Source organism: Rhinolophus hipposideros (genome assembly GCF_964194185.1).
Source record: "Rhinolophus hipposideros genome assembly, chromosome: 8".
Classification (NCBI taxonomy): Eukaryota; Metazoa; Chordata; class Mammalia; order Chiroptera; family Rhinolophidae; genus Rhinolophus; species Rhinolophus hipposideros.
In genome coordinates, this window is record NC_138054.1 from 28,927,754 (window position 1) to 28,940,941 (window position 13,188).

Genomic DNA, 13,188 nt, shown 5'->3' on the forward strand with positions numbered 1-13,188 from the left:
ACTTCCAATCTGTTAATCCTGCTACCTTTTTACTAGCTCTCATTTTCTTGATGTCCTTTCTCTTTTCTTCCTTTCTGATCATTAAGTGAACATTTTCTGTTACTCCTGCTAAAGTTTTTCTAAGTTTCAGTTCTAAGGACAGGGCCCATCCCTGTTTCTCATATTGATAAAGATTGTTCTCTTTTACATTAGTAAGGTAATCAAAACGACATGTGAAAGGGAAAAGATTAGACATGAAGGCTTAGTGCACCCTCTTGCTTTTTATTTCAATCTCTATGTCTCATGGGAGAATTAAACTTTTTATAACAGGAGAGCTGGGGGAATTCTGGGAAAATGGGAAATCAGCTATTGTGTTTACAATGAACATTATTAAAGACCAACATTTATAAGAAAATATAAAAGGCTGACCTGGTTAAGAACAGAAAGAGCACAGAACTGATACTAGACATCGTTAAGAATCCTGGGTTATACTTAGAGACTAGTTATTTGCTAGACCATAATTCTCCTTATTAATCTGTAAAATGATGGGGCTGGATTACATCAGCAATTTTCAAACCTTTATTTTAAGTGGCAAATTCCAAATGACATTTTACCCAGAAACCCAATAACAAAATAAAAGTATCTGTGTTGTCTCCTGAGACAATTCTGCAGAGCTCTGACCTCCCAGGAACATAATTTGAACTTTTCTAGATCATTCTAGATCTATATCATTTCTATAACATCTTAAAACTCTAAAAAGACCAATGAATCTTTGTATCTTGAAACGGATAGAAACAGTACTGTTTTTTTCCAGATGCCTTAGAAAGAAACTTGGCATTTGAAGCAAAATGCTGGACATGAACATGTCAATTCAAAATAACATTTTCTATAAACGTTTATAAATAAATATTCTATAAATATAAGATATATATAAAAGAGTAAAAAACACATGCAAAAGTAAAATGTACTATGCAAACAGAAAGAGTTATCATAAGAAATCTGGTTTCTGCCAAAGAGAAGTTTACAATCAAATTAGTGACAAGTAACGCACACATTAGGAACCTCAAAGGTCTAGTTGGCCTGAGGGATGAATGGCTTTACTTAGCCATGCAGTGTCTTCAAAGTTTCAAAGAGATTACTCCAAATTGAGAAGACTGTCTGATGCCATGGAGAAGAAAACAATTTTAGGTGAAGATTACAATTGCAAATAAAGACCAACCAATCAACAGTTATTAATCTCTCAGTTATTAGCTGGAAATCAAGCTTATCTAGCTCTCTAAGCTATAATGCAATAACCTGGCTATGAGAGATTTTCTAACCAGCCATTTTCCCCTCTAACAATAATTCTTTCTTAAGTTTCATTTTGGTCATATCACTCATCAAAACCCCTGTAACTACTTAAACAGGCTCTGAAATGAAAGAAAATGACATTCAACCAATTAAATCCCCATTACGTAGCATGCTGTTTTATTATACTCAAATTCATAGCCACACATCAAAGCCTAGGGCTTAAGAAACAATTATAATCATAGAGTGGCTAAAATGTGCCAGGCAAGGCATTTTATATACACTATCTCAGGTTTTCTTCCTAACAGCCCTGTGAGGGTTACATTTTACCCCTATTTTAGAGATGGTGAAATACTCGCTAGTAAGGTTATGTAACTTGTCTACTATCAAATAGCTAATAAGTAGCAGATAGACAATGAACCCAGTTTGTCTAGCTTCAAAGCCAACTTTATAGCAAACCTATTACATTAAAAATGAATGAAAACTGAAAGAAACATTTTATGGTCATATTTATATGTATTCACACAGTTTAGAAAGAAAACGCAGGTATAATGAGACATGAAGACTACACATTGACAACCTCAACTATATTTCTCTCTGGTGGACTTCACAGAATTATGTTGTTCCAACTATTTAGTCAAACACTAATTTATAGCATGTAACAAAATTTTCTCCTCCTTCCCTGAAAAATAAAATATCACTTGAAAAAGTCTTAGAAGTGTAACCTTTTCCTGATAAGAATTCCCTTAAAGTCTCTCTTACAAGTTGCTTATTCAACTTCAAGAGAGAACTTACTATTTCCTACAGCAGTTAGTTTCATTTTTTAAACAGTATTATTTTTTTGTACTGAAATGAAATCTGCCATCCACTGGCTTTTGCTTTGTCCTCACAGCCACATGAAGTATACAGTCAATCCAAGGATGGAACGTGTACTACAGCTTACCAGTTGCCCCTTCTCCAAGCATCTGGTAAACATTGCTCCTTGGTCAGTATAACTTTCCCTGAAAATCAGGACCCACACAGTAAATCTTAATAATGTACTCTAGAAAATCACTACCAACCAATTAGAGTTGACACATGCAAGCTGAAATCTCATTGCTATCCTTACTCTAATTCTTTTTGCACATATTCTTCCTTTTAACTTTAAAGATAGTATCAAATCTTTGTTAAATCTCTAATAGACTTAAAATTCCATTTTCCTCCATTGTTCCATATGTAACCAGGATTTTCATCATCTCACCAATCCAGCATTCTTTACTGGATAACCTTTTATAATGCTTATTTGAACTTAAAGCATGATCTGATCCAAATCAGTTTTTTATTTCTCTTTGGCAAACCTTTCTTCTCCTACCCTTGGGATACTGCTTAAGATTTTATTGTTAGATCTTTGTTTTCTTTCTTCATAAACTCTTTCCCATTATGGTTAGTAACTCTTTTTATTAACTTCTATAATACATGGTACTTATTTCTATTAGATCATTTTGCCACAAATAAATCAGATGACGTTAACTCCCCTATTAAAAACCCTTCAATTGTCTTCCAACTCAGAGCCTGTAAAGACCCTAGCAGTCTGTGGCACCTACCTACATTTGCTATTTTACTTCACAATGATCTTCTGTCTCACTATTTTTATTCTTGTAACACCTCAAGTTCTCTCCTACCTCAGGGGGTTCCCTCTGCTGGGAACACTCTCCCTGTATCTTTGCAAGTCTGGCAACTTTTCACCTATTAGGTCCCAAGCCTCCACAGAGACTTTCCCTAATTACTCTATTCAAAGTAGCCCCTTCTAATTTAATTATACCATCCTATTTACTTCCTTCATTGCACGTGTAGATTTTTAAAAACTTGTTTATTATTTATCTTACTTTGTTAGAATATAAGGTCCACAAATATAGGGACTTTGACTATTTTGATCAATCATCATCAGCATCTAGACATGATGTTTGGTACAGAACAGAAAATCAATGATTATTAAGCTTAAGAGTTCAATTACAGCAGTAAGTATAAATGATTTCTATAATTCTAGTAAAATGGCTGGTACATGTAAGATGTTCAATAAGTATGTGTGAAATAAATGGATCGATTTTATCCACTTGGATGGCATTAACTGTGATCTCTAATCAGATGACCTCTAAATCCACTTATCCAGCCCTGACCTCTAGTTCCACATCTTTATTTAACTGCTAAAGAACTAGGTATATAGAACCCAACACACTCCAATATAGTTATTTTCTAACTTCTGTGGCATTTTTGGCATTTTTTTTTTTTTTACAAATTATAAATTCCTTCCTCTGTACTCACATCCAATTAGTTACTAAGTCACACTAATTTTTCCCTTATTGCCTACATTATGTATCTTTCTATTTCTACTGCAATATTTTATTTCACGTTCTCATAATCATACAGTTATAGTACTGGAATAGCCTCCTGCCAATTTATATGCCTGTAGTCTCTCTTCCCTCAAATTCATTCTTCATACAAATCCGAGTATCATTTTTTTCTGTTATATCTCACCTGCCCCTATTAACAACCAGTATGAACACCTTAGCCTAGCATCTGAAGTCCTCAATATGATTTTCACTGAAATCAAAATAAAGGTATGCATGAGAAATAAGATGGTGGACTAGTACAGTTTCAGATGTAATGGTATAAAGTCTGCAACTAACCAGATATATACTGAAAAGCCACTGAAGTACAAGTTCCTTAAGGAAACTTGAGAGACCTAATTTATATTGTTTGTTGCTCATCTATCACTTAGAAGTTCCTGGAACACAGCAGGTATCAATGAATATATGCCGATTAAACAAATGAGTAATTTCATAATAATTTTTCATGAATAAATGATCCCAAACCAGAGAATAAATGCCAACATGAAGGTAATGTTTCTGAAGATCAGTCTGGTTCTCAGATACTCGGAAAGTAGTTAGTAACGTAATTTAATAAAAATAGCCAACGTTAATTGAATTTTTACCACTAGTGTAAGATGTTTACATGGATTTAACCTTTACACATCTCAGTGAGGTAGGTACTATTAAAGATAAATAAATGGGTATACATAAAAGGTTAAGTGTTTTGCTCAAGTACATACAACAGTTAAGTGGCAGACACAGTATTTGAACCAAGAAAAGCAATGATGAGGGCCTGATTAGAATGCTGGCTGTGAGGATAGAAAAAAATAATTGGAAAAATATTTTAAAAGTAGAGGCTAGAGCAGTAATCATCACCTCACAGCATTATTAAGCATTATAAATCTGCTTTCATTAATATATGTACTTTTAAAAATGACATGTACACAACCAATCTGAATATTAATTGATAAAAAAAGCATTGCCTCTTATTTTTTAGATAAAATTATAATTAAATTTTAATATTTTCTTCCTACATCCCAGTGGATGTATTAGAATCTAAATAATAAAGTTATTTGTCATCATGGATATAAATTTATTGTGAACCAAGTTAACGTCTATGGCTACAGGTTGCATTCTCGCTATTCACATCATTAGTGAAAGCCACTGAGACACATGGAGGGCTGGATGACCAAAAATAATAGCTCATTGCAAATCCAGTTTTGATAATATAACCAAAAATGGTGAGTCAGAAAAGTCACCTTAGTAGTTAGAGAGTCCATTATTAAAATAAATATATTTCAGTATTAGACCTCACCTGGTTGTTGATCTTTCAGGTTAATGCAAACTACACATTTTCAAATCACTGCACAAATGAAAGCTACTCCAATGCAAACCACACATTTTCAAATCACTGCACAAATGAAAGCTACTCAAGCAATCTGATATTTACCTCTATCTTAAGGTAGATAGATTTACGTATAACTCCTCAGATGAGAAATGTCAAAAATACTAAGTTCTTCTATTCTGTTAAAAATAAAACTTCTCAAAGTCTTATAAAACATAAATTCAAAATGAACTATAAATACATATGATGAAAATTTACGTAAAAAGTTTCTTATCTTACCCTGTCTAGTTCCAGTGTAAACTTCTGGTCCCATGACTGATTGGAAATGGGTTTCCAGCTAGTTTGACCAACCACAGTATTATCTAGCTTCAAAACTGCACAGACATCATCTGTAATTAAAATTTATAAATTTGCTTAAATATTTTAAAACCTTTAAAATAGAAACACCGCTGCTTAAATAGCAACAAAAGTCTTACAATCCTTTGAAATTAAGGTTTTTTTTTTCCTTACTCAATTCTGAAGCTTTTGAATATTAAATGGTAATTTACCATTTATTCAAAATATTAAATGGTATATATGTATATATATACATATATATATGTACATATATATAATATATAAAACCACTAGACGCTCCCAAATTATCCTGTTTCACAAAAACAAAAATATTAATTCCTACCTATTTTCATTTATATTAAAAGGACTAACGGGACCAATAGCTGTTTGTCATAATGTATGTGTACGTTATGTTTGTAGAGTGAACCCTTGAATAATGTGGAGGTTAGGGATGCTGGCACAGTCAAAATTCCACAAATAACTCCTAACTCCTCAAAAACTTCAAAACTAATAGACTACTTTTGACTGGAAGCCTTACGGATAACATGAACAGTCGAGTAACACTTTATTTTGTACTGGTATATGTATTATATACTGCATTCTTAAAGTAAGCTAAAGAAAATATTTTTAAAAATCATAAGAGAAAGTACACTTACAGTACTGTACCTATTTACTGAAAAGAATCTGTGTATAAGTCGACCCGCGTAGTTCAAATTCATGTTGTTCAAAGGTTAACTGTTTATCAATAGCTATTATCCAATTTTTTTCCCTCTATATTTGCTATTTATAGAGTTTGCTACCTTTGACAATTTATATTTTCACATTTTTCCTATAGTCTCCATTACAGGAAAGCACAGACATAAACTCACCTTTGTATTCTGTACTAAGTTGAAAAGTCACATGACTTTCCCCTCAGTTATATAAGTATATCATAGTTTATAATTACGCTTTAGAACATCTCCAAAGTGTTTCATAAACCTGCTGTATTTTACTCTTAGCACCTTCACCTGCTCCCCCATTTCAGTTTACCACTGGGATACTGGGATACTATTTTAGTCAACATTTTTGGTCCAGTGGTTAGTTATCAGAAGTTCAACGTCAGTTCAGAAGTGTCACTATGCCATTGAAAGAATCAAGATGTGACAAGTCCCACAGCCTTTGTACACATTTAGTTTGGCATAAAGAGTGAAGCTCAATATTTCATTCTTCCAAAAGAATTAATGCTATATGTCATTGAGTTTTCTAGTATATTTTCAACAGTCATTATATCTCTTAATATTTAAAAATTAAACTATGGAAATCATAATTTTAAAGGTTTTTATCCAACTTTGACCCTCCTCATTCTACTCTGTCCCCAGTGCTGAGTCCTTTGTATAGGCCCTTTATTTTGTTATAAAATTATTAAAAAATCCGGTTACTGAACTGGACAAGTCATCAGTTTTTAGGAGATTTCGACTACTTCCACTTTTACTTTTGCTCGTTCTGCTCATGAAAGATGATCTGGTTTCACTTGGACTCCAACCAGGTAGTGCAACCGATGTTGCTTTTGACCGTCCAGGAACATTTTCTAGGATATCTTGACAGCCCATAAGACGAACCTCCAAGGTACCTATTAACAGAAACAAGTATCAAATAAGAACATCAACTTTTAATATGTAGAACAATTTCTTTGTTACCATTTCAGAAATGGGGGTGGGGTTGGGGAGGGAAGATCTGCTAAAATAGCAAAATCTCTTCTCCCAGAGAATCTGTGAGGTAACTATCATCTTTCCGATTTTAATTAGAGAAACCTATTAAATACTCTTAAGACAACTATAATTAATTTCATAGAACGGCAGCTCCCAAAAACTAACTGTAGAGCATAAAACAAGTTACATAAACTTGTGTATCTGAATACTCACTTCTTTAATCACATGGAAGAATTACAGAATTATGCGGGTAGAACATGTGGGAGGGGAAATATAAAGCTAAATAATACAATTATTAAAATAAACATACAGAACTTAGAAGTCTGACTGTGAACAACAGCTGTGTTTAACAGGTATGTAGCTAATATAGAAAGGGACGTTATTTTGTTTTGCATAAATAAATGGGTTTCTGTTCTATTTGGAGACATAAAATAACATTATCTTTCCATTCTAATAGTTTAGTCAAATAATTATGGGTTGTAGTTATCCAAGCATAAAATAATTGCAATTTCCTTAGGCAAATAAATACTAAAGATATTCAAATGAAAATGAGGAATTGTGAATTAGGGCATCTGGAGATACGGCTTTCTAATCATTTGGGTTAGACTTAGAGTACTAGAATTTAAAAACAGTGCTTCAGTATTAAAATTTTAGACGTTACACATAGCATGACACTTTAGGAAGAGTATTTCCTGGTAAAAGCTGTCCCATTACACTTAAATGATTAATCTTAATTTTATTTAAAGTCTTTAATTATTTAAAAGTAACCAAAGGACTTTTTTAAGAGTAAAAAAAGCCTAGATTTTCCTTCAATTCAAACAACTAAAAAAATCAGACAAAATATTTGAAAAAAACAATATTAAAGATATTGGAAATCATAAAATGAAAACAGTGATCTGCAAGATATGGAAAACAAATGAGATGAACCCTAAGATTGATCTAGCTTACTGCCTTGAGAATATTCAGGACACGGTGCAGGCAGTGGGAATCTCAGGTGGAGCCAAGTGGAGATAGAATTAAGAGTAATGAGACAGAACTGAGACTGAACTGACCAAAGAGGCTGGAGTTCACAGGCAGAGTAAAGGAAAAGTAGACAACTGACCAGAGACAGAACTCCTGAGATGGATAGCGTGTGACCCTGACCAAATATTCAGTGTTGCCCCAGTAGTAGAGAATACCTTACCTTTAGACTAAACAATGCTCTGGTCCCACATAACAAATCTTAAAAGCAATACACAAAAGATCAAACTGTTTCCAATTGCAAGTAACTTAACTCTGACCTAGAACGAAGCTCAAGAATATTTACAGGAATACACACAATATCCAGCAACCAACAAGCTAAAATTCAAAAAGTCTGGCATCTAATCAGAGATTTCCAGCTGTATTTGTTTTCTCTTCCTGTATTATCAATTACCACAAACACAGTGGCTTGAAACAATACCCATTATCTCACAGTTCTGTAGGTCAGAGTCTAGGTGGGATGGTCTGTACTTTCTGCTAAAGATCTCACAAAGCTGAAATCATCTTGTCTGCCAGGCCAGGCTCTTATCTGGAAGCTCTGAAGAAGAATTTGCTTTCGACTTTATTCAGATTGTTGGCAGAATCTAGTTCCTTGCAGCCACAGAACTGGGGACCCATTTTCTTGCTGGCTATTTGCCAGGGGCTGTTTCCAAGTTCCAGAGGCTACCTGCATTTCTCCTCATGTGGCTCCATCCATCTTTGAGCCCACAATGGCACATAGAATCCTTTTCATGATTCAGATCTCTCTGACTTCTCTTTGTGCCACAAGTGGGTGAAAATTCTCTGCTTTAAGGGGCTCATATGATTATATTAGGCTTACTCAGATAATTGCCTTTTACATTAACTCAGAGTCAACTGATTAGTATTCTTAATCACATAAGGAAAATTCCCTTTCCATATGACATACTACGTATCACAGAAGTGATGTCCCATTATATTCACAGGGGAGGTGTCCCGAGGGTCATTTAAAAAAATTCTCCCTATCACACCAGGCAAGCAAATAAACAGAAAACTAGAAACCATGATAAGAAAAAAAAAGAATCAAATGAGAACCAATTCAAAACTGACCTAAATGTTAGGATTAGCAGAGAAAGACATTCACACAGTTGTTAGAATTATGTTCCATCTGTTCAAAAATAGAGAATAAAGACATGAAAGAAAAAAAAAAAACACCAAATTTCTAGAGATGAATACCACAATACCTGAGATTTAAAGAAAACTACACTGGATGGGATTGGTAGTAGATTGTACACTGCAAAAGAAAAGGCCAGTGAACTTGAAGCTATAGCAATAGAAATGATAAACAGGAGACAGAAAGAACTGAGGGGAAAGTAACAGTTACAGTACATATGTGAACTGTGAGTTTAACTTCAAATGACATAATATATGTATAATTGAAGTCCCTCAGAAGAGGGAAGAAAAGATATATTTGAAAGAAGAGCTGAAAATTTTCTAAATTTTTGAAAACTAAAAACCCAAGAAGTATTCAAGAAGTTTAATGAACACCAAGCAAAAGAAAAATAAGTAAGCTATGCCAAAGTTTACAATAATCAAACTTCTCAAAACAGGATAGCAGCCAGACAAAAAAGCCATGTTATCTACAAAGATTAGGATGGCAGCGGATTTCTCATCAGAAACAATGGAAACATGACAGAAAAGCAACATCTTTAAAGTACTGAGAAAAAAGTAAACTGTGAAGTCAGAATTTTAAATCCACTGGAAATATCTTTCAAAAGTGAAGACTTTTCGTATATAAAAATGGATAAAGAATCCATTATCAGCAAACTTCCATACAAGGTGTGATCAAACAATATGGTGAATGTTTAAATAAATAAATAAAATATTACAGTAAGACACATTGTCATTAATTCCCCTCAAAATCCCCCTGGCTTCAACAGGCAGATCCCATTATTCTTGCCCCCTTCTGAAGCAGTTCTGGAAGTCCTCATGTCTTTTGTGCTGTCGTGGCTGCCTTGATGTCCTAACTCATTTTGACTGGGGAAGAGCCAGAAGTCGCAGTGTCAGATCCACTAAAAAAGTTGGATAAGGACACATCATAATGTTTGTATTTGACAGAAATTGCTGTACCAGAAGTGATGTGTGACACGGAACATTGTAATGATGGAGGATGATTTATGGAACACTTGAAAACACACCTTCTCTCAACCGTAGCTCACACACAACTGATTGCACCAAACAAATTGAAACTTGTCACACACCGTTACTAAGGTTTGAAGCACCCCTTCCTGTACTGAAGATCCTGCCTTTCCGTTGGATGACACTTGGCAGCAGTATTCATCATATTTTGTGATCACAACGAAAAGGTTCTGTGTCACACATCGCTTCTGGTACAGCAAGGCAATTTCTATCAGATAAAAACATTACGGTGTGTCCTCATCCACCTTATCCATTGGACTTCTGGCTTCGTGCGACTTCTGGGTCTTCCCCAACGTCAAAATGACCATGAAAGGTAAATGTTTTAAATCCATTCAGGACATCTAGGCAGCCACAACAGCACAACTAAAGACACTCACGAAAGAGAACTGCTTCAGAAAATGGCAAGAATGATGGGATAATTGTGTTTGAAGCGAAAGGATTATTTTTGAGGAGGATTAATGGCAATGTGTCTTTTACTGTAATAAATTTCTTATTTAAACATTCAATGTACTGTTTGATCACACTTTGTTTGATCCAGCCATACCATTCCTAGGGATTTACTCAAGTGAAGTAAAATCTGTTTATGCAAAAACTGTACATGGATGTTACTAGCAGCTATATTTGAAAAAGTACAAAATGAAAACAACCCAAATATCAAACATGAGTGAATAGGTAAACAAATTATGGTGTCGTCACAGAATTGAATACTGCTACTAATATTGATATTGATACACACAACACACATGAGTATCAAAATATTCAGAGTGAAAAAGGACAGATTAACCCCCTCCCCAACACAAAGAAAACAGTACATATTGTGATTCCTTTGATATAAAATTCTATAAAATGCAAACTATTATGTAATGACAGAAAACAGGTACGCAATTGCCTGGGGACAGCTGTGAGAAGGGAAAAGATGAAGAGCAGGAAAGAGGGATTACATAGAGGCACACGAGGATACTTTGTGGAATGATGGATGTAGTAATTACCTTGATTGTGGTGATGGTTTCATGACTTTATATTGACAAATTACTTCTCAAATTACAGCTTTAAATATGTATAGTTAATTGTACGTCAATTATACCTCAATAAAACTTCTATAGTGGCACAACTATACGTATTTACTACAAATTGTAAAACTGTATGCTTAAAATGAGTCAATTCTATGGTATGTAAATTATGTCTCAATAAAGCTGGTAAAGGTGGGGTGGGGGAAGATTCAATCTTATGTTTGGTTAGTCTACAGAAATCTTAGCTAACTATAAAGTGTTAAGGTGATTAAGTGTAATAGATTTCATTTTACTTTTAGTTCAAAAGAAACAACTAATATTTGTGTTTTGTTTTTTTGTTGTTAAACTGGCAAACTTAGCTCAATTTCACTGTAAATGCTCAGCTGTAAAAGTCATCCCGGGGAAACTGTAAACATCTGGCCACTACTTCAAACCCTGGTAGCTTATTAAATATTTTAATAATTATACTATTAGGAGATGACAATGTTCAACACCTGCTTTCATTTGGAAAACAAATCTGGAGGGATTTAAGATCTTTGTTAAGTATCTAGAAGTTTCTATCTTTAATGAGGTAACACAATTGAAATTGCATATTAGAAGTAGCTTAAAATTACATTTTTTTACTTTTATAACCCATATGAAAATTTGAAAACAAGCAAACCCAAGAAGTAAATGTTTAGTTTTATAAGCAATACCTATGAATTCCATTAAACCAAGTAAATGTATTTTTATTTAAGTTTCTAGAAAAACTAGTTTATATCCATTTTACTAATTCAGCATTTCCTCTCAGTACAACTAACATTTTTTAATTTTGAGGAAATCTTTTATAAAAACTAGTAAATGCCTCACAATGTGGACCAACAAGATTCAATTACACCTTATATCAAAGTACCATTTCCCCCAAAATAAGACCTAACTGGAAAATAAGCCCTAGGATGATTTTTCAGGAGGACGTCCCCTGAACATAAGCCCTAATGTGTCTTTTGGAGCAAAACTTAACATGAGACCTGGTCTTATTTTCGGGGAAACACGGTAGCAACAAATATACAAATTGCAATATTGTAATCACATGACCACAAAATAAACCAGAGTATAAATGAGACAAACCACAAATAATAGCCTTCAGTGAAAAACTGACAGTAAGTGCTCCCACTACTTATCCATGCTAATCCTTCATCATGTCTAGTCCTTTTTTAATACCAGTACTATTCTCTTCCTAGTTAACCCATATTTAGTTTAAGATCCAGTAGAAACGTAAAGTATTTTTTTTAAAAGCCAAAATGTCTTAAAAATTATAACTTCTTTTAAACTAACAATTTAAATCACTGTGAGCCAAGTTCACTAAGAGAATGAAGAACAGGGAAAGAGAGAACTGAAAAGAGGTTAAGAATTGGGGAGAGGAGCCAATCAGAATAGAAAAGAAAAAAAATTTCTAGTCATATCAGCTGAAATTCTAAAACATGGTTTTATTACTTTTCTAGAAATATTAACTTCCAAATATTGACAACCATATTTTAATCAATGAATCATTCAGAAATCCTTGAATATTCCTACGTTTAGCATTGAACCATAAGATGGGGGAACTTAGATAATAAGTACAGTCCCTGTGTTATTATTAAATAATACGTATTTACCAAGTACAGTAGTGCTCCCTTATCTGCAGTTTCACTTTTTATGGTTTTGGCCACCCATGAACCTTGGTCTGAATATATTAAATGAAAAATTCCAGGAATAAACAATTCGTAAATTTCAAATTGTGTTCTGTTCTGAGTCACGTAATGAAATCTCGTACTATTCTGCTTCTTCCGGCCCAGGACGTGAATCATCCTTTTGTTCAGTGTATCCATGCTCCATATGCTTCCCACCTCATAGTCATTTAATAGCTGTCTCAGTTATCAGATCGATTGTCATGGTATCGAAGTGCTTGTGTCCAAGTAACCTTTATTTTATTTTACTTACTGGCCCCAAAGTCAATAGTGATGTCGGCAATTCGGATATGCCAAAGGAAACCTGTAAAA

The 13,188-nt window shown here is 33.8% G+C and overlaps 1 protein-coding gene across 2 annotated transcripts in view; it reads right to left on the bottom strand.

Annotated features, from left to right (window-relative positions):
* PKN2 (protein kinase N2) overlaps window positions 1-13,188 on the bottom strand; it is a 110,368-nt gene that overhangs the window by 26,342 nt on the left and 70,838 nt on the right. For both annotated transcript variants that reach the window (XM_081057462.1, XM_081057463.1), the window contains exons 7-8: window positions 6,719-6,904; window positions 5,239-5,348 (exon numbers count right to left, since the gene is read on the bottom strand). In XM_081057462.1, coding sequence (XP_080913588.1) covers window positions 5,239-5,348; window positions 6,719-6,904 — 296 coding nt within the window. The remainder of the gene's footprint in view (window positions 1-5,238; window positions 5,349-6,718; window positions 6,905-13,188) is intronic.